We start from the raw sequence: 20,624 nt of genomic DNA, 5'->3' as shown, positions 1-20,624 counted from the left end.
CTTTTTTATACCCTTTGCTTCCCTGCCTATCTATATAATGTCATTCTCTGTTTCAGTTTTGTTCTGTGAGTTGACGTTGATCCATTCTCCTATCTACACATGCACACGTATTAATCCTGACCAAGAATCGCCCATGTTTCACTCAACATGCAATTCTGCATCATTCCAGGAAAGCCATATTTAGCAAGGCATTTTAGATTAGATTATTTGATAGGAAGTCGAGTTAGCTCATTCTGTTGTCTGATATATCACATACCATTTGAAGATAAACCTCTGGCCTTTATCAATGATGCATTCTGGTTGGCTGTTGTATCTATCATTACATTTATATTATTGTCTCCTGTCCATGTTACGCCATTAAATTCTATGTTCAACTACCTCCTAACGTACGGTAACCCTATACTTGGTGATCGAAACTTCTTGTTTTTTTCATTAAGGTTCCTACAATCGACTTTGGGAGAGTCAGATCTCTACCCGGGACGTGAAAGTCGATCATCTTCATATTTGCTAAAGAAATTTTCATCAACATGGGGCTTTTGGATCTCTTCATTGCGTCAACGATTCCAGTCTTGAAAGTGCTACTGATAACTGCACTCGGGACCTTTCTTGCTCTAGATCGGGTCGATATCTTGAGGGAAGATGCTAGGAAGCACGTAAATAATGTAAGCTATTGGTACTTTGATTTCAGAGTCTCCAGCTCTTCTTGTTTCTTGTTATAATCCAGTTTTATGGTTCACTCTTTTGAGTTCCTTGCCTAACTCTCAACATTTTTGGGTTGAACAGGTTGTATTTTATGTATTCAATCCCGCCCTTGTGGCCTCCAAACTTGCTGAAACTGTAACATATGAAAGCATAGTGAAGTTGTGAGTGAAGTTGATCAATTTTTTATCAGCATGAAAACCGTCTGTTCAATGTTCAATTGATGTTTATTAAAGTAAATTTGATTATAAATTCTGTAGGTGGTTCATGCCATTAAATATCCTCATCACATTTATCATTGGTTCAATACTTGGCTGGATTCTTGTTCAATTTACGAGGCCTCCCCCACACATACGAGGCCTCATAGTTGGTTGCTGTGCTGCTGGTAAACTTAAATTCTAATGCATGTACCGTTATTTGGTCTAGGATCTGCTGTCTAAGCAGGAAACTCTCCATTTGACATCTCTAATAAATTAGTTTTTCTTGGATTTTCGTTTTCTCGTTATGAACGTAGCTGATTCTTCTCTTCCAAAGTAATCCTGTATAACTTGTGTCTTTAAAAAGTATATGTTCAATTTGATGAACTCGAAACTTTTTTCCTCCTTGCAGTATATTGTTTCTTGGTCTTGAATAGTGTTTATGTGAGCAGGGAATTTGGGGAACATGTTTCTTATTATGATCCCGGCAGTTTGTAAAGAAAAAGGAAGCCCATTTGGAGCTCCTGATGTCTGTCAGTCATACGGATTGGCTTATGTTTCATTTTCAATGGCGGTATGTACTACAGACTTGTATCTTGTTTTATATCACTTAATTATGGAGGACTTACTCCAAATATTATTTTTGTTCTCTTCAGATAGGAGCCATTTATCTATGGTCTTATGTGTACAATATCGTTCGGGCTTCTGCAGCTGGAACCACCATAGAATCCACAAGGCTAATACACAGGTCAATCTTCAAGAGAAAGTTCTACAGCTGAATTGGGGAGTTGTACAGAACCGCTGCTTCCTTCCAAGGAGCCCCTGGCATCTGAACACCGTATAGATCAATATGCACTTCCCAGAACTAAGCAAATCGAGGTTGTTCCCTGCCTGTACTCTTAACCTTCTCGCTTCTTACATGAGTAGTTCCTCATATTCGTCTCTGAGACATAAGATTTTTATATACTCATGAAAACTACTTTTGGAGGTTAAAGAATTAATCTTTCAAGTATTGTCACAGATGGAAGATTCAGGCAATAAGCAACTACTAAGTAAGCTGCTTGGAAATATTAATTGGAAAACAGTATTTGCACCATCCACCACTGGAGCGGTATGAGCTTGTGGCTTGATATTGGTCTCTTTCCTTTGCATACACTTTCTGTAAAGATAATTTGATTAGCCACATATGATTCTGAATGGATCTGTAAAACGCCACTTTGACCCTTTGATTTTGGCTGCGAAGCCTATCTGATGGCAGAAAAAGATATGGAAAACAGTCTTGGGAAATGATAATTTAATTTAATCATGGGACCTCACTAGAGGCCAGTTGATATGCATTTTGCTCAAGCAAAGAATTACAACTAAACAAATGAGTTATCCTTGTTCCAGATAGAATTATAGTCTTATGTGTTAGCATGCCCGTTTAATGACTAATGTTTTATGAACAATGAACTGAATTTTATGGGACATATGATCTGATCTTAGCAATAGATTGAACATTGCCTAAATTGTATAATTGCTTGCTGTGCAGATAGTTGGATTCATGATTGGACTCATCCCATACATCCGGAAGATATTGATTGGTGGTGATGCTCCTCTTCATGTAATTCAAGACACTGCTTCCTTGCTGGGGTAAACCTAAACAAATTGAACTTGATATAATTCTATCAACGTCCTTATGGCACAAATATTTTATTTATTAATTTCCAAGTTCCATGGTATAAAGTATCTTATATTCTTCTTCCTGTCAATTTCATTTTGCTCCTTCTTTGACTGCAGAGATGGAGCCATCCCAACTCTCACCCTGATTTTAGGTGGGAACCTTTTGAAAGGTATTCAAAAGGTTACAATTGGATCGTCTCCCATCCAATTTGGCTGTACTAGTTTGGTGTTGAGAAACTGATGGTTACAATTTGATTGTCTCTTAGGCCTGGAAGGGTCAGGAATGCAGAAGTCTATAATTGTTGGCATCATGGTTGCTCGTTATATTGCCCTGCCCATAATTGGCATTTTCATTGTTAAAGTCCGCCTAGGTTTTATTCCTGCAGATCCTTTGTATCAATTTGTTCTTCTGCTTCAATTTGCAGTTCCACCAGCTATGAACATGGGTATCCCGTTAAATCAATTTACATTATTTATGAGAATGATTATTACACACTTTCATTTTTTGGCTTAAATACCAAACGAACATGCCTCTAAAAATCATAGCAGAGAATTTGTTTGCTGTTGCAGGTAAAATGAATTTACCTTGCAACCAAATAGTTAGTGATTTATTTTTTGCTACCAAAATTGCAGGTGTCATCACTCAGTTGTTTGGAGCAGGTGAAACTGAATGTTCAGTGATCATGCTTTGGGCCTATGCCTTGGCTTCAATTTCACTTACTCTTTGGTCAACGCTCTTCATGTTTCTAATTTGAATGATTCAAACCATAAATTATTTCGTGTAACAGGAAAAGAGCAAGTTAAAATACACATTCTTTTTTCTGCAACACTTTCACAACAAATGGTTGGAGAGAGTGTTGATCAGGAAGATGTACAATAATTTAAATGAACTGAGAAGAGAAATGTGGAATTGGAACACAGTCATATCAGTGATCATGCTTTGGGCCTATGCCTTGGCTTCAATTTCACTTACTCTTTGGTCAACGCTCTTCATGTTTCTAATTTGAATGATTCAAACCATAAATTATTTCGTGTAACAGGAAAAGAGCAAGTTAAATACACATTCTTTTTTCTGCAACACTTTCATATATATGCAACAAATGGTTGGAGAGAGTGTTGATCAGGAAGATGTACAATAATTTAAATGAACTGAGAAGAGAAATGTGGAATTGGAACACAGTCATATCATTAGACTTAGATTGCAAAGTTAAATCAACTGTTACAAGACAATAACATCACCGAGGTATGCTCGAGGGAAGCAAATAGATTTTCAATAGAGAATTTCCATTGCTGGTCCTGAAACATAATAAGAACAAGATTGCTGTGTTTCTTTAGAGAATAGCCTTGTTCAGATCGTCAAAGTAAGGATGCTCCATAGCTTTCTTTGCTGAGATACGCTTTGAAGGTTCATACTGCAACATTTGCTGCAGAACATTTAAATTTTAGGTCACAACATACTTTTGAACAATACATGGTAGTGAAAATAATAATGTTACAACATCCTACAGTCTGTGCATCAGTTCAAGTCATTGAACATCATCACAACTTACTGCTAATAGATCCAACCCATCCTTCTCCAAATTAGGAACAGCTGATGACAGACTCTGGGGACTCCACTGGGGATACTCATGCCAGTTGACCAGTTTGCTTACCCCCGGCCATACCTCCTCATTTGGGGTACCTAATAACCTGCATCCAAGTATAAAAAAGAATAAGAGAAGGCCTAGCAGAAAGCAGGAAAAAGACGTTGCTACTACATTAAAGGGACAGAAATAGAACCTGAAAATATGCAGGAGCTGTTGCAGTTCAGAATCCCCAGGGAAAAGTGCTTGCTTTGTGACCAGTTCAGCTATAAGTCAGTAAAAACGCACCATTTAGCATTTGAATGGGCAAGTGAATCGAATGAATACAAAATCAACGGGTATGAAGTCCGTACCAAATATACAACCCACAGACCACATGTCCACAGCAGTTGAGTAATGGGTAGCCCCTAACAGGACTTCAGGTGCTCTGTACCATAAGGTCAATATCTGAAAAAAAAATTACACCCCATTTACTCTGCATTGATAGTTCTAAGAGAATATAAGCATAACAAAGTAATAATAATAGAGAGCATTCACTACCTCATGAGTATACTTCTTGATAGGAAGAGTAAATGCTCGAGCTAGTCCAAGATCTGCAATCTTAAGCATCATTGTCTTCCTATCCATCAAGAGGTTGTGAGGCTTAAGGTCCCTGATAGGACAAAGGAGTCCAAAAGAAAAGATTGCAACAATTTTATTACATCAATCTCAGGAAAGAATGTGGTTAAAACCTGAGTTAACAATAGAAGATCATAAATTACACATGCCAAAAAGAACCTGTGTAAGATTCCATGCCCATGACAGAAAGCAACTCCCTTGCACAGTTGATACATCAAGCTCTGCATATGAATCAACATATAATTTTTTGAGTGATCCCAAAAAAAAGATTTCTCAAACAAAATTACAAAGGGGATGCTTATCTACCTTAACAGTTTTCACTGGAATATTCTCTCCAGTTTGGCGGAAACTTCGGATAAATTTCTTAAGATCAGTGTCCATGTACTCAAAAACCAGATATAGTACGGTCTTCCCTTCTTTGTTCAAACCTTGTTTGACATCGATCAATCTGTGGATTAAGAACAAAACAACAAAACTCATTTTTCTACCAAGGATTGATAAATAATAGATAGTATTTAACAGGAATAGTGCTCATTGCTCAACCGTGAGCAGCATAGGCAAAAACCCTTTTCGCCATAAAAAAGAACCTCATAAAAGCAACATAGCAAGTCGATCTAAGGGTAACACAAGTGTTGACAATAAAGAGATCATCGGATATTATATGTACCCCAAAAAGAATTGAACACTATATTTATGGAAGAAATCACTCGGCGAACGCTAATGAACCAGTTCCAGTAGTGTTGACAATGACACTCACTAAAGAACCAAGTACATGATTGACAAAGCTCAGAGAAATCCCTAGATGAAGACTATTGATGCCATAAAAGAACATCGAGTCCCCATAGAGAAGATAACTCGAAACCCTAAAACGGCATAATTAAATGACGAAACTTGATTTAAATCAAAACTAAATCACCCAAAATCAGAACAGGTAATTCTTGAAAATGACAGATACAGGCAACAGGAAACACAGGTTCAAGAACTCAACGGAGAACAACCCAATACTATGAAAACTTCATAAATGTAATACCATAATTGAAATTCAAGATTAGAAAATAAAAGAAAAAAGAAAAGACACAGAAATATCCAAGAAACGCAGTACCTGACTACATGAGGATCCCTAGAGAGCATACGCAAGATGGAGACCTCACGCAGAGTGGTGGGAGGGACTCCTTCATCATCTTCGTGGAGACGAGTCTTCTTGAGGGCAACGATCTTGCCGGTTGCCCTCTCTCTTGCTCTGTACACCTTCCCGTAAGTTCCCTCTCCTACCTTCTCTAGTTTCTCAAATGCCTCCATTACAGAAACGGTTGTTACTGGTCTCTCCATTCTCTCTCTCTCTCTCTCTCTCTCTCTCTCTCTCTCTCTCAAGAAGTTTGTATTTTTCTTTGGCTCTCAGAGACAGCGACAGTGGTATAAGAATATAGACGCAGAATGTATATGGAACCAAATGGGGGGATCCTTGCCCGTTGGCCAACGGAAACCTATTTGAAATTCAAACTCAGATTTTCATATTTCCATAAATACCCTAGGAGCGCCTCTTAAAGTGAAGCCCTTGAGCTGACGCTGACACATAAAGCCCAATTGGGCTGAAGGGCTAGGGCTGCAGAGCAGAAAAGAGCAATGATCGATGCTTCTAATTTAAGATTCATTTGGAGATTGAAATAAGAATACACGATCCTCCTTGGTTTTTATCTGCATTACATTTTACGGCCAAAATCTTTAAATATTTATTTTTAAAAAATAATTTTAAATTAAATCAAGATCTGATTTTAATTCAATTTAAAGTCAATTTTAATTTTAATTTCAAATTATTTCAATTTCGAACCGAACGCTTAGTATTTTAGTTTAATTCATATATATACAAACTGTATCATCGCTGACAGTTCAGAATTTTTTTTTTTAATAAACAAAATACAATTCAATATGATTAATTTAAATTTTATCAACAAAATCTTTAATAAACATAACTTTTACCCACATAAAAAAAATACAATTTCTCTAATGTTCAATACTATTATTATAAATTATACATAAATATTCTTTATAATGAAAACATTAATTTCTATTTTGACCTATGCAATATTAGAACATTTTGACCAATGCAATATTAATTTCTTTCACTTGTTTGTTACCCAAGAAGTATTTTCCTGATAGGTTTGAATCATGGGACACCTGCCCTTACTACGGAGGCGCAGGTACAACAGGTTATGGTGTAGGGGAGTTCATAGAAGTGATAAATGGGTAAGCCACTATTGAAACATCCAACATAAGCAAAACTTTATCCTGACTCTCTCACCCGCCTCCTCAAATTCCTCCTCTCTATCTGCAGTCTCTTCTCACTTCACATCACCCTTTTCAGAACCAGCAGCCACTGCAACATTTTGCACCTATAGCCATGGGGCATAAGTTGTAGTTAAGAACACAAACATTTGTGGCTAAATGTTCTAGCCGCAAAGTAAAATTTCTGGAGAAATACAGCTGTTAAGACAACCGTAATATAGTTAGGCCTCAACATAGCTTACATTACAACTGTCCTGGAGTAGGACTTCAAAATATATCCTCTTTCAGCAACAAAAGAAGGATGGTGGAAAGCAAATGGCAAGACCATTATAGTTTAGCCATCCCCCCACACTTCCATTTCTCCCACACCGCCTTTCAAGCTTCAGTTCAATCTTTCAGATTGAGCCTCACATTCTGAATCTTCACAGATATCTTTAACTTCTGTTCCTCCATATCTTTCAAAACAGCTAATAATTTTGATAGATATGCTTCACATTGTTGACTTGCATGCTTCAATTCATCAGTCAATTCCTGAATTTTCTTGTCCTGATCCTACAAAAGTGATGAGAGCATAACACTTAGTCTAAATGAGACCTGGGTGCATGAACAAGATAACCAAATAACAGAATTAAATGTCTGCAAACACAACAAAAATGATTTGGCATGATTTTAGGAACTCAGAATTAATTTCTAAAGTTTTTAGAGGAAGTTCTCTGAGAATTGACATGCAAACATTGAAATTCACTATCTATATCTCCTACATCGATGTCAGTAATGCCACAAATCAGTTACAGTTACAGATGACCACCACATTATTTGATGCCTAATTATTTTTATATAGGAAGGTAGTCAAAAGCATACCTTTCGTGCAAGTTTGCCCACTATAAGTTGCCAAATGTCATTTGTAAAACATAAAAGTATATTATTTATTACAATTATTGGAAGCATGTACCTGATAAGCACCCTCTAGGCCATGTCTTCGGGATTGGGATCATTATTCTTTTAGGGCTAAGTTCACAATAAATATACAGTTGCAATCCACCACAATTACATTTTTTTTAAAGCCTTTTAATGAGAAAAACATTTTCCCCGAAAATTCATCAAAGGCAGAATCCTTATGCATGCAGTTCCTTGTTAAAATTGCACATTAACTTCTGATATAACAATTTACAACAAATAAGTAACAATTCTTCAAATACCCCAAGTAAAATCAGTGATGGCACCCTTAGTTTAGGATCTGATTGCTGCATGCTCAGTATATTTGAACAGACAAGTAATAATCAGCAATTTTCATGGAAGTTTAGATATTGAAGAATATTAAGGAAGAGAATCAATCACTCAGAGCATTATCTGCAACATAAACAAAGGTCAATCAAAGAGGATTTCTTGTACAAGTTCCTAGAACTGACCAGACAGCACGGCTGCAGCTGCTGACTGCCATTAACCAAAGTATTCTGTATAGGCACAAGACCTTGTTTCTTTGCAGCAGCAACCTTCCTTGTGGCCTCATGGAGAGCATTCATTGCCACATTATAAATATGCGTTGATTCTGCACCTTCTTCTATATATTTGAGGGCTTTCTGGCTTAGTTTGTCACAGCGAACAGCAAAGGACTCTTGAGAATTACTAGGAAGCCCAAGAGCATGCTCATCCAATACAACCTGACTTTTGGCATTTCTTGTCCACCGTTTCAAGATATAGTAAGATGGAAGTGTCAGAACATTGGTTACCCTAAAAACTGCTAATATGTGCCTACAAATAATACCTGAAAACTCAAACATTTGGCAACTACAGCTAGCTCTCTTCTCAAAAACCTGGAACCTAACAAAGTGAGCTTTATGGTCTTCCCCAAACTTTGCCACCCTATATGTAATTGTTGATCCCATATCATCAATTACAGTTGCAGGATAAGCAAGTGTCTCAACCAATTCCTCTTGGAATTTCATAAATATCTTCCTTGTATAAAGGTTTGCTGCTTGTTTTTCCATAGGAGATGGAGTTTTTAAAACTGGAGGAGCATTCATTGTATCATAATCTGCCTTTACTTCCTTTTCATAGCGATTTGTAATTGCTTTTTCATGCTGCTTAATCAGTACCTGAATATTAGTTGATGCATTAATATACCCATCAAAGTAAGAATTAATACTATCACTTCCTTGCATTGTGGACATCTCACCAAAGAATGTATCCATGAGATAAACAGGCACCCACTGCTGGCGAGCATTGTACATGGACTGAAGCCATTCACTATTACCAAGATCATACCTTTCAACAAGTGACTCCCAACATGACTCAAACTCATCAACTGTCTCAGTCATGTTGATGCATCTTTGGAACTCCACTTCAAAAGCAGGGTGTGAGTGATATACATCAGACAATTTCTCCTGGGCCTCCCTAAAGATGTTCCATTTACAAAATCGGTGGCGGGTTCCCGGAAACACCTGTGAAACAGCTGCCCGTATGATTCTGTCCTGGTCTGTTGTGATTGAGATGGGATGGCGGCCTGACATTGCAGCAAGCCAAGTCTCAAATAGCCAAACAAAAGACGACTCTGACTCATTGAGCAGCAATGCACATCCAAACAGTACTGGCTGTCCATGATGGTTCCACCCAGTAAAAGGTGCAAAAGGAACTCGGTAACGGTTTGTTCTATATGTTGTATCAAACGTGACAGTGTCCCCAAAGCAAGTGTAATTCATTCTCGAATTTGCATCAGCCCAGAAAATGTTTCCTGTTGAGTTATCAAAATCACCTTGAACAGCACAGAAGAAACCAGAATCTTCAGCTTGCATTTGTTTCAAATAGTAAAAGACAACCTGACCTCCACTGCCAAGTGTCCTCTGCCTACTACTACTCATATAATTCTGGCAATCAACTTTAGTAAAACCGACATTATTGATTCCACCAGATTCCTTAATCAGCACAGACATGACTCCACTTGGCCCCATCCCTGCAGCCTGAAGTGTATCAATGAGACTTCGTGCAGGACCAGACACGTGCCTGTGTGAACGAAGGCAATGAACCTTATCAGGGGGCACAAGATCATGATTATGTTCTTTAATGAGTTTAGTCACAGCCCACTTTCCACAACTCTGTTTCTTAACCGTCATCTGAGCTTTACACCCAACTCTAGTGATGGTGCGTTGCCTTTTAGACCTATTCTCATTGCCCTCACGACGAAACCCTTCACGAGAACACACAATTTGGCGGCAAATGATAGACCCATCGCGACGAGACCGCTGGTAAACACTGACCCTAGTACTAAAACCAATCCGGCGGGCATAGGAATTGTAGAAAATGCGAGCAGCCTGTTCAGAATCAAATTCCATACCCTCAAAGGGCTCAAGATTAGGGTCCCAATTTGAAGTTGAGGAAGCCGTGGAAGGACCTTCCAACAAATCCTGATTATTACTATTATTATTGCTGTTGTATTCGAGATGAAAATCATCTGGGCGTTCAAGGTCAGGGGCAGCAACGTTATCTTCGCGACCAGAACCACCCACATCATCAAACTCCATCACATTCAGTGACTCGATATCCATGACTAATGGGAATTGATTATACAATCTCTAATTCTTACATTATAATTCCAAATGTGAAGGATAAGGGACTAAGTGTGAAGTAAGGCTACAAGGGAGAGTAAGAGAAACAGTAACTGACCAGAGATTAGCTAGTCGTACAGTCACTAGTGATGATTGAGTAAGCTTGGGCGAGCTCGACAGATCAAAACCAGGTGCAAAGGCTTTTAGTATAATCTGCTTGCTTGCAATCTGTCATCCAAAGCAACTATGGGGCGTTTTTGCTTGTTGAGGTACATGCAAGCTAGAGAGAGAGAGAGAGAGAGAAATAGGAGGGAATTTGGGGTTTTGAGGGTTTTCAGTTTGGGGAGATTGTAAAGCACAGAGAGATGGAAACGTTTCTCACCATATTGATCGTTTAATTATGGGCAGCAAACTAGCAAAAAAAGACTAGCAATCATTTTTTTTTTTTAATGGAAACTTTTTTGTTGTTAATTATAATTAGAATTTATGGAATAATTTATTTTAAATACTGTAAATCATATATTAAGTATATTTTTAAAATTAAAAAAAAAATTTCATTGCAAGAAAAACTGATCTAAAAATTATTTTCACTGAAAAAAAAGTAATATCTATTATTTTTTTATTAGATGATAAAATCAAAAAATTAATTACTAAAAGATGTATTATGTGATACTTGATTATATTACAAAATAAAATTACTTGTTTATAGAGAATGAGATGGTTTAATAAAATTGTATAACTTGTTTTATGAGATTTTTTTTTTAAACTGATGTAAAATAATTAATTTTAAAAAAATTTATTAAGTTAAAAATTATGTAAAAAGATAAATATAAAATTATAATATTTTTCATATTATTTTTAAATTTTAATTAAAATGAAATACTAAATAATTATACTTTATTTAGTGTTATATGTAATTAATATTTTTTTAATATTATTAAAAATATTATATATGTTTTTTTTTAATTTTTTTCGTTAAATTAATAAATTTTTTATAATTAATTATTTTATAAAAAATAATATTAATTTTAAAAAAATATCATAGATAAATTATAAAATTTTATGTAACAGAATGATACACCTTACTAAATCTAATGGAGGACAAGTGTTTTTTTTTTTTTTTTAATTTTAAAATTAGAATTTGTTATGAATTTCAATTATTCAAACTATAGAATTGAAATAGTTTCTTATCTTAGTTAAGGCTAGAATCTGAAGGAATTTCTTTGTTCTCACTTCTACTATTACATATATTATTATTTATATGAGAAAAACGTTATATTATCATTATAAATGCTAATAATAATAGGTATATAATTGCATTATAAATCATCTTAATTGCTGATATATGGAATATTTTGATTGTAAAGAAAAAGAAAATGGAGAAATAAAGGAAGAGATAGTAAGCTACTGGGGAAGAGGATATCCTTTAGGAATGGTAGTGGAAATCCAATCAAGGAGCTTCGCTTTTCCGCCAGCCAACTCCACAAGGCCATTGAAGATGGAGTTCGTTTTAAGGAGAAAACTGATTTCTTCATCTTTGGGGTGCTGTACATTACTTGTGCTTATAACTAGACAACCGCCCCATGATTCAGAAGGCGTCGTCGCAGCGACAGTCATGTGAAATACTCGGTTGAAAGGGATAGATTCGATTTTGGTTCTGGATTCCGCAATTTTACAAGATGGAAGAGCAACTGCGATTCAATTGCAAGCATTTAACAGCTCACTTTGACATGCACCAATCTTTCAAGGGAAGCGAGACGAAAACAAGAAAAGCTAATCGAGTCTGAAGAATCACTCCAATCGAAAAAGGGTAAATTCAATCCATAAAAGTAATCTTATATCGTTTAGGGCAGACGTATGCCCAAGTCAGATATGAACCACGAAACAAGCTATATCGTTAAAACTTGCTGCATCTAATTGGAAACATACTGCTTCGATTATATGCACGTCCCTTGTTCCAACCAGCATAAACAAAATTTCAACTCAGCAAATCCTCACGCTATTATCACACGAGAGCAATGTAAATTTAAATTTTTTTTTTTTCCAAAAAAAAAAAAAAAAGCAAAATTCAGCTTATTGCAATCCTCTAACTAGTCGGCACCTACAGTTCATGATACAAAACAACAAAAAGGAAACGATGTGCCAAATGATAGAATTCTGACACTAATGCAATGGCACCAAGTTAGTTCAAGAACATGTAATTTCTGCGCTTAAAGGCGTGCATCGTTATTGATCGAAGTTGAAGACATTGCAGAAAGTACATCTGTCACAGAAGCCATGACACTCAAAGCAGCTTTCAGAACCTCCTGTGAACACCCTGGTTTTACAATAGTTCGTACCTGGAAAAAGTATGGGGAGGAATCATCAATGTGGAGAACGACTCCACTTGTAAGCTTTCAGATGCAATGAAATGTCATTAAGATAAAATGCAAACATAATTTGATCAAAAGAAAGTAGAGACTAGGCAACCTACATTTAAACCAAAGCTGAATCTGAGGTCGAGTTCTTTATGCATTTACCAACTTATAAGCCAAGAGTATTAATGCCTTTCAAGTTCTTTTGCCTTTTTCCTTACCCCTCTACTGTTGACTTTTTCCACAATCAATAAAAACATAACAACATCACAACTTTAAAAGGCAAAGCATGTTGATCATTGCATAGAAAATGGACTTATCATCCAGGAAATAGAAATTCTCTCACGTGCAAAGAGGCAGAGACTGGAAAACAGTTTCACAAATATATGAAATTTCATTTATTATTTCTGCTATGTGAACTATTTTGTCATCTACATAGCTCAAACCTTTTGTGTAAATCTCATTGGTTGGAACATTAAAAATCATTCTTTCTTGCTTTGAAACTAGCACCATGGTTTTCACATCATGTAAAATGGCAATTACAGAATTTGGAGAATAAAGTAATTCAAGCACCTTGTCAAGGTAGTCCTGCAATTTCTTTATCCGGCCCATGTAATCCTGGTCTTCAACACAGAGAGTTAATGGCTTAGCATCAGCACCAGGACCTTCGAATTGTAGGGGCCCTGGATTTCTGTATAGATCATCCATTAAAAACTTTATTGCATTTTCTCTGAGCAGCCTGCAATCAAAGCCATGCAAAATTCAGAATCAATCTCATGTTCGTAGGACAATGAGCAAACCACACAAAGTTTGTTGTGATCACACTGTCACTAAAAGTTACCTAATCTTTTCCTCTTCTATTGTTTAAATATTATATCAGGTTTTACTAAGTAGGTGAAAAAAGAAAAACACCAAAAAGAACTCACTCATATGCTTTGCCTTTCAAATCCACTGCAGCTGGATGAATAGCAGGTTTCCCAATTGAAGTGGCACCTGGACTTTGAGCCCAACGCTTCACTGTCATCATTGCCTAAGATTTTGGAGAAAACAGTTCAAAAAAGTCAATAATCTACACCAACCAAAAACTGGGAAAAAAAAGCCCTCAATTGGAGTTTGGCCAGTTAGAAATAGAATTAAAACCCAACTGTAATTGGAGCAGCACCACAGCGCCACTTGTTCACAGGATTCTTCAGGTTAGTTACAGTTGCCATGTAGCCATTCAAACCAGCTGCTAGAATATGGTAGCAGATGTGTCCAAGCACCTACAGAAGAGTTATTCCACATTAAATAAAACAAGGGTATATTATAATCAAAAGACTAAATATACGGATATCCCTTTTTGATAACATACATAGGCATAGTCGCAATCAAATTTCGATGGCACAGAACCCCGGGCCTGATAACCAAAAAAGTGGCAGATAGCATTGAATTTTTTCCCCTTGTACGTGCCTTCTTTCTGTTCAAAACATCCAAGAAATCATGAATAGATGGTTTATCAAGTAGAATACAAGTCAGGGTAAAATTTTAACTAAAACTAACTGTAAGCCACTTCCAGTTTTCACATCTAACTTCCATAGCATGTGGCAAAGCAATTACAACAAATAGAATCATGCTACAAATGTATTTAATGACATGAATGCAATATTACAACAAATAGAAAATAAAGAACCACTTCCTATAGCAAACCAATAGTCACCTTATTTTCCCCTTGATAGTAATAAAACTTTCCATTAGGAAATTCAGAGATGCAATTAAGAATACCAACATTATGCACAAGCTTTAAAATATCAATTGAGGAGCAGTATGCCCAACCAACAGAACAACATTTGATTCAGCAAAACGCAGATAACACGATTTCCACGTCCCAAGGTTTCAGCTCAAACGGTAAATGGACGAAGCATGAGCATAGGCCTTGGTTGTTATCGGTCCCAAGTTCGATAAAAAAAAAAAAAATTACTTCTATACTTAGCGTTCAAGGAGGGCTTTCTTCTAATGTAATGGACATAAAATGAGCAATATAAAGTACATAAATGCGGCATTTCACAAACTAGATAAAGATTTCATCAACATGCCGAACACAAGAGTATAGAATGGTTAAGAGATTATCAGGAAGATGAAAAATCGCAACAAAGCTCAGCAACTTTACAACATACCAGCCGTTTGCTCATTTCTGCCTGCACAAGATGTGCTAGAAGTTTCTCTGTCTCAATCTGGTAGAGAAAAAGAGCAGAAAATATATCAAGAATCCATAAGTTTAATGATCCCTTTCATAGGAAGATGATGTTAGTCACCTGGGATAACTGAGCTGAGTCATCTGATTCAGGGTAAAGGAGCAGCTGTGATATTAAATATCAAACTTTTAGATGGTAACATACTCATTAAGCTTCAATTGACTAACAAAATTCTTCTAATGTAAATTTAAGAGGGATATCCAAACCTGTTTCTTGATAAAGGGTGGCAAGAATTCAAACAAAGCAGAAGCCCATGGTGAGAGTTGAGATGAAATGTTGTTGGGGGTAACACCTTGCCTTAACAAACCATGTATTTCCTAAGAGATACAGAAAATTTCAATGTAACTACAGCAAGAAAACTTCAATATAACTACTGCATATACAATTCCTTAATGCAGTTGTGTGTGTGTTAATGATAACATAAAGGCCTAGTTATAAAAACAATCCAAACGTTTGCATGCAATTGCAATTTAATCTAATTCTTTGAATTTTGGCAATTTAGGCCTAATTTCTCCAATTATGATGCAATTTTAACCAAGGCCCCAAGTTGATTTGGAAGGAATGTGTTCTTGTTAACATGGCAAGCCACCTGGAGTGCCATGTCAGCAAGAACACACCCTGCCAAATCTTTTAATTCACATGAAAATAATTTGGAACTTTTGAGAATGTTTGGTGCTGGTTTTTTTAATTTTCTTAGCACCACTGGATTTTTTAGCGAATTTCCAAAGTTTTGAAAAAAAAAAAAAAGAGCAAAATTGGAATAGTCAACCTTCGATCTGCAGGTGGCTTGCCATGTCAACAAGAAAAGAACTCACCCCAAATCAATTGTGAGTCTTCGATAAAATTACACCAGATTTGAAGAAAGTAGGCCTAAGTTACCAAAATTGAAAGAATCGGATTAAATTACAATTGTGTGCAAAACCTTTGGTTTTTTTTTTCTTCTAAATTAGCCTTACATAAATATGATAAGTAATACATATGATGTTAATATATACACAACTTTTGCACAAAAGAGAAGCTACCACTTATGCGCTTAAATTATAGATGGAAATGCAGTTTAAATAAACAAAAATGTGTTCCAATAAAACATACACAAATTAAAGATAAAAGGGATCACACACAAGGAGTCATTATTTAACAACATGAATTACCTTTAAGAGAGCATACACTTCAGGAATGCTTTCTATGAGCCCCTCTGGAAGTAGAATGACACCATGGTACTTGTCTGATATATTTGATTAAAGTCAGGAAAGAAAAATATCAACTATAACCAAAAATTACATAAAGCAGGATAAATTGTCCAAACCTTGCTCTGCTCTGACTTGGACTGCATCACAAATTTGTTTAGTCAGGTCAAAAAGAGTGAGCTTTGATGCAGCTACCTCCTCACCAAGGATTACCTATGGAAAGCACATTGTACATTATTTAGGGAACAACCATAATAACTATCAAAGAAAAGACGTCATGAAACAAAAAAATACTAACCATGTTTGGATGAGACTGAAGTGTGCACTCTAAAGCAACATGTGATGCCTTTCGACCCATGAGACGAATAAAATAATAATACTGGAAAAGGATAGCAATGAGAATTATCGTAAAGACAAATTAATTAAAAATAAATAAATAAATGTTCAACTCTTCAAACAAATTTAAGTAAGATATAAGCTTCTTACATTCCTTGTTATTGTTTCTTCTTTTTTTTTTAATCCTTGTTTCAGCACATTTAAGGATTAATATGCTCAACACTACTCTCTTTTTCCTCAAATTAACTTTTCTGACATAAGAATATCAAATGATTTAATAGCGACTGGGAATTAATCTGGTCAGTGGCCATTGACAAGATAGTGTTGAGGATAAAGACAAGTCATTACCTTCTCTGCAGAAAGAGCATCAGTACAGACATTACTGATGAGCTGTGAATTAACCTGTATATCAGAAAAATGAGATTTACTTCAGAACCTAACAAAATAGCAATACAAGATCCATAATACGAAAATGCATATAGAAATGGATAAGGGGAGAAAAACCGTGGTAATGAATTTGTGTTGCTACTTAGTAACCCAAAGTAGGTATTAGATCTGGAACCAATGCATTTATTTGTCACACATTGGATATAAATCTCAATAGAGGAAGTGTAAACAAATCTACCATCACTTCTGAATTTTTATTTGAGTAATATAAATATACTAGTCTATGTCCAATCAAAGAAAATGCAATCTAATGAAATTCTTTCACATAAAAGGTGAGCAAAGACTCAAATATGAAGCATGATATAAATATTACCAAAAAAAAAAAAAAAACAAATACAGATAACAACAGCTCATGATCAAGTTGACTTCCATTAGACTTAAACCATCCACCACTTGGCATTTCTACATTGGTGCATGAATTGCACGCCTACTTACATTGATTTCAGCTAGCATAATATTTACATACTTGGTACACCTTACAGAAAATGAGGAGAAAAGACATTACAAAAGAAGGAACAAATTGATAGGACAAATTGATATGTAGTTCACAAGAAATAACAACTCAGTTCAGCAGAAATTCAGAAAGCATCACAGAGTCTTTTTTTTTATAAACTATTATTTTTCTAAGTCATTAGCAAATTTGAATAAAAAGCAAGCTTCTCAAACTATTTACTAATAGTTGCAAGCATTATTTAACCAAATACCTTACATATAGTATCAAAACCAACATTTGTTTCAACAAATTGATTCTTGAGATCTCCATTCAAAGTAACAGGAACGCCAACCACCTGCAAAAAATATATTCAGTTAACTGAGTTGACACAGAAGTATGCCCATGTTGCAGAGGTTCACACAATTGTGAGAGAAGCATAAAGAAAGCAAGTAAATGTCATGGTTGCTCAATGCCAATTTGTAAGGCACACAAAAAGTACCTTTGTTGAGCACTTTGCCTCAGCAAATGTTTCAGCAAGCTGAGCAGCATCTGTATTTGATGTAACCCCTTCAAAAGGCAAAAAATCCATATTTAGCACCTGTTCTACTTCTAAGATTTTACATGAACATTCAGTTGCAATTCTCAAAAATGAATCTTACCTCCAATTATAACAAGGCCATCCAATTTCATATCTTTGCATGTGGTTAGTGCAGCATTTACTTGCTCAGTTGTTCTTATTTGATCTCTAGTCCTACCCAGCAAATCATAACCACCTTCCCCAAAGTAATCAAATTACAAATTAGTCAAGTTGCATGACCATGTGAAATGGAAGATTGAAAATCATCTGGTGTTATTATATAACCTTGATTTTTGTAGGTTGAGAGAACTTCATCAGTTATTTCAAGAGTTCTCTGGGCAAATAAACCTTCAGAGCCACCTGTTCATAGATACAGCCAGGTAAAATTAGATACCATTCAGTTAAAAAAAAGGCTATTAAGCTTTACTTAAAACATAGTACTAGCATCCACAATTTTATACACATACAAAATAATTCCTAAAAATCTCAAATCTACGATCTCTTAGAAAATAGCTAACAAAGAACTTTAAAAACATTCTTTTTTAAAAAAGAATCCCAACAGATACAGCAATATAAATTAAGAATCGACTTTATTTAAATTAACAAAACAAAAACAAAAGAACTACCAAGACAAATCAACAGTTTTCTTCAAAAGATAGTGCATTCTCATGTAAACCAATGGCAAACCAAACAGTCACGCCCTAAAAACTGAAGAAGATACTACTGCTTACCCAGAAATCCAAGTAAAGTACTGTTAGGGTTGTGGATTTTAAGAGCATTGAGAAGGCCCCATACGACATTGTGGCCTCCAGGAGATTGTCTCCCACAAAAGACTATTCCCACCCTGCTAAGATATAATACGTTAGCAAATTATGACATTTTGAAGGACAAACCACCTGTAAACATACAAAACAAAAGCGTAATTTTTTTATTGCAAAATCTCAACAATGCTATTGCATGCCCATTTAAAAATTTGATTTTGATAAATTCACACGAACCAATCATCAAGTGCACACACCTCATAGCTGGATGTTCAGTAATGATGTGAGCATCAGGTACTTTAGCAGTTGCCCTAAGAAAGTGAGCCAAGGGCTGACCGTAAGTGTGGGGAAAGTATCTGCTTATGGTGCGAGCACCAGCTGCGTCTGCTGCAGTAGTAGAATCGCCAAATTCTACCCTGACAGTAGTTCCCTGCACGATGACATTGTTCAAACGTAATCTCAGCACAAATATCAAAACGACATGAATCATAATTAACATCCGTCGATGCTTTAAAAGCGGGAAAAAGTTGGCAAAACTAAAATAATCTAATAAAAAAAAAACCGAAAAGCTTAACAATGATTATCCAGAAGAGAATTAGCAAATAAGCACATGATCTATTCATATCAACTGCCCCAATCCTCTGCATGTAAGTAGATCTAAGCAGCAGGAACCTAACAACGATGGAACCTCATTGAAAATGATCTATTCGTCGAAATTTCCAAAAGAGAAATCGCAAAAACATGTAAAAGTAGAGGGAAAAATTAACTGCCTTTGAAGACCATATGGAAATGATGAATAGAATAGAAGAAATAATTAGAAAAGCTAGAAAAATGGGAGTAGATAGGGAAAGACCTGAAGGCAAGGAGGGAGGTCTGGTTCGTAAATGGATCTCAGTTTTTGAAGCTCGGAAAGTTCTCTGGGAATGCCGAAATCGGAATCCATGGCGGTGTTGTGGTAGTGATGATGGTGGTGTGAGGTGCTTGTTGTGAAATAGCAGAGAGTAGGTAGTATCAGTGGGCCTGTTATATAATTTCTGGTTTATATAGGACGGGAAGTGGAGTTGAAAGCGGATAGGAAAACAAAAGGACTTAGCGTGGCGATACAACCAACAAAGCGCAGCAGTTTTGGTTCCTGGAGTCAAATTTCGACTTGCTTTTAGGGGTTTATTACGGCGTAGCCATGACAATTTGTTGTATAATTACCTAATTGGCCTTGCTTTACTACAACTAACTAGAATTTAATTGCCTCGACCACAGTATTGTTAAAACTTTGTACGGTCTGACGAATTGTTTCAGTTGAACGGATATTACATTGTGGGGTCAGCTAATCAGCCTGCTTGCGAAATGTTCCAGATTGATTTCTCTCGCTTCATAAGCCAATTATAGCTCGTTAACATTTATAAATTGATTAATTTATAAGCTTGCCAGCTGCAAACTCATTAAATAAACTTGTCTCGTAATAACAATATTATGATATAATTAATATATAAAATACAATTATGATGTAATTTAAATTTATTTAAAAAAAATAAAATTAATTTTTGGATGGATTGAATCACTGGATTGGCATTGTGGATTTTGTTTTGAGTTAGCTGACATCCTGATTCCAGAAATGAGCCCACAGAAAGTTAGAAATTGCAGCCATCTGAGAACAAACTTATCTTCAACGCTTTCTACGCTACTGGTATATCTTTATCCTAATTAATAATTTTGC

At 35.8% G+C, this 20,624-nt stretch overlaps 4 protein-coding genes across 5 annotated transcripts; 1 reads left to right on the top strand and 3 right to left on the bottom strand.

Annotated features, from left to right (window-relative positions):
- The first annotated feature begins 347 nt into the window (after window positions 1-347).
- LOC110669228 (protein PIN-LIKES 3) lies at window positions 348-3,379 on the top strand. Its single transcript, XM_021830757.2, is given in 11 exon segments — window positions 348-662; window positions 784-863; window positions 960-1,084; window positions 1,349-1,470; window positions 1,553-1,639; window positions 1,641-1,775; window positions 1,918-2,007; window positions 2,428-2,528; window positions 2,676-2,728; window positions 2,825-3,004; window positions 3,192-3,379. Coding segments are annotated over 11 exon segments (1,230 nt in total). The 5' UTR covers window positions 348-527; the 3' UTR covers window positions 3,314-3,379.
- A 343-nt stretch (window positions 3,380-3,722) lies between these two features.
- On the bottom strand, window positions 3,723-6,184 carry LOC110669268 (cyclin-dependent kinase B2-2). 2 transcript variants are annotated; one of them, XM_021830823.2, is made up of 8 exons: window positions 5,862-6,180; window positions 5,066-5,207; window positions 4,919-4,980; window positions 4,682-4,793; window positions 4,495-4,588; window positions 4,338-4,407; window positions 4,109-4,247; window positions 3,723-3,982 (listed from the first exon to the last, which is right to left on the bottom strand). In XM_021830823.2, the coding sequence occupies exons 1-8, from the start codon at window positions 6,086-6,088 to the stop codon at window positions 3,890-3,892; spliced, it is 939 nt and encodes a 312-aa protein (XP_021686515.2). In that variant the 5' UTR covers window positions 6,089-6,180; the 3' UTR covers window positions 3,723-3,889. The 2 variants fall into 2 exon arrangements, with proteins under 2 accessions (XP_021686515.2, XP_057986856.1); XM_058130873.1 differs by having other exon boundaries at window positions 4,109-4,407; window positions 5,862-6,184.
- Window positions 6,185-6,755: 571 nt separating this feature from the next.
- On the bottom strand, window positions 6,756-10,988 carry LOC110669240 (protein FAR1-RELATED SEQUENCE 5). Its single transcript, XM_021830788.2, has 2 exons — window positions 8,452-10,988; window positions 6,756-7,594 (listed from the first exon to the last, which is right to left on the bottom strand). Exons 1-2 carry the CDS (start codon window positions 10,582-10,584, stop codon window positions 7,430-7,432), a joined length of 2,298 nt encoding a protein of 765 aa, XP_021686480.1. The 5' UTR covers window positions 10,585-10,988; the 3' UTR covers window positions 6,756-7,429.
- Window positions 10,989-12,498: 1,510 nt separating this feature from the next.
- Window positions 12,499-20,010, bottom strand: LOC110669238 (pyrophosphate--fructose 6-phosphate 1-phosphotransferase subunit alpha). Its single transcript, XM_021830785.2, has 19 exons — window positions 19,764-20,010; window positions 19,168-19,340; window positions 18,881-18,993; window positions 18,435-18,509; window positions 18,232-18,345; window positions 18,072-18,139; window positions 17,844-17,927; window positions 17,041-17,094; window positions 16,655-16,735; window positions 16,476-16,569; window positions 16,321-16,394; window positions 15,376-15,486; window positions 15,230-15,274; window positions 15,092-15,148; window positions 14,290-14,394; window positions 14,084-14,200; window positions 13,865-13,968; window positions 13,512-13,677; window positions 12,499-12,923 (listed from the first exon to the last, which is right to left on the bottom strand). The coding sequence occupies exons 1-19, from the start codon at window positions 19,851-19,853 to the stop codon at window positions 12,795-12,797; spliced, it is 1,854 nt and encodes a 617-aa protein (XP_021686477.1). The 5' UTR covers window positions 19,854-20,010; the 3' UTR covers window positions 12,499-12,794.
- Window positions 20,011-20,624: the final 614 nt, after the last annotated feature.

Source organism: Hevea brasiliensis, chromosome 2 (assembly GCF_030052815.1).
Source record: "Hevea brasiliensis isolate MT/VB/25A 57/8 chromosome 2, ASM3005281v1, whole genome shotgun sequence".
Taxonomy (NCBI): domain Eukaryota; kingdom Viridiplantae; phylum Streptophyta; class Magnoliopsida; order Malpighiales; family Euphorbiaceae; genus Hevea; species Hevea brasiliensis.
The sequence above is the reverse complement of the archived record's forward strand: the minus strand, read 5'-3'. Positions and strand labels throughout refer to the sequence as shown.

What these genes read in the sequence shown, in the direction of transcription:
- LOC110669240 (XM_021830788.2), bottom strand. Translation starts at nt 10,584, where the DNA reads ATGGATATCGAGTCACTGAATGTGATGGAGTTTGATGATGTGGGTGGT. An exon ending in AGCTGCAGCCGTGCTGTCTG is followed by an intron (nt 7,595 to 8,451) that starts GTCAGTTCTAGG and finishes TCACTTTTGTAG; the next exon opens with GATCAGGACAAGAAAATTCA.
- LOC110669238 (XM_021830785.2), bottom strand. Translation starts at nt 19,853, where the DNA reads ATGGATTCCGATTTCGGCATTCCCAGAGAACTTTCCGAGCTTCAAAAA. An exon ending in TTCAGTCTCATCCAAACATG is followed by an intron (nt 16,570 to 16,654) that starts GTTAGTATTTTT and finishes TGCTTTCCATAG; the next exon opens with GTAATCCTTGGTGAGGAGGT. An exon ending in ACTCAGCTCAGTTATCCCAG is followed by an intron (nt 15,149 to 15,229) that starts GTGACTAACATC and finishes TTTCTCTACCAG; the next exon opens with ATTGAGACAGAGAAACTTCT.
- LOC110669268 (XM_058130873.1), bottom strand. Translation starts at nt 6,088, where the DNA reads ATGGAGAGACCAGTAACAACCGTTTCTGTAATGGAGGCATTTGAGAAA. An exon ending in TTCCAGTGAAAACTGTTAAG is followed by an intron (nt 4,981 to 5,065) that starts GTAGATAAGCAT and finishes ATTCATATGCAG; the next exon opens with AGCTTGATGTATCAACTGTG. An exon ending in GTCTGTGGGTTGTATATTTG is followed by an intron (nt 4,408 to 4,494) that starts GTACGGACTTCA and finishes ACTGACTTATAG; the next exon opens with CTGAACTGGTCACAAAGCAA.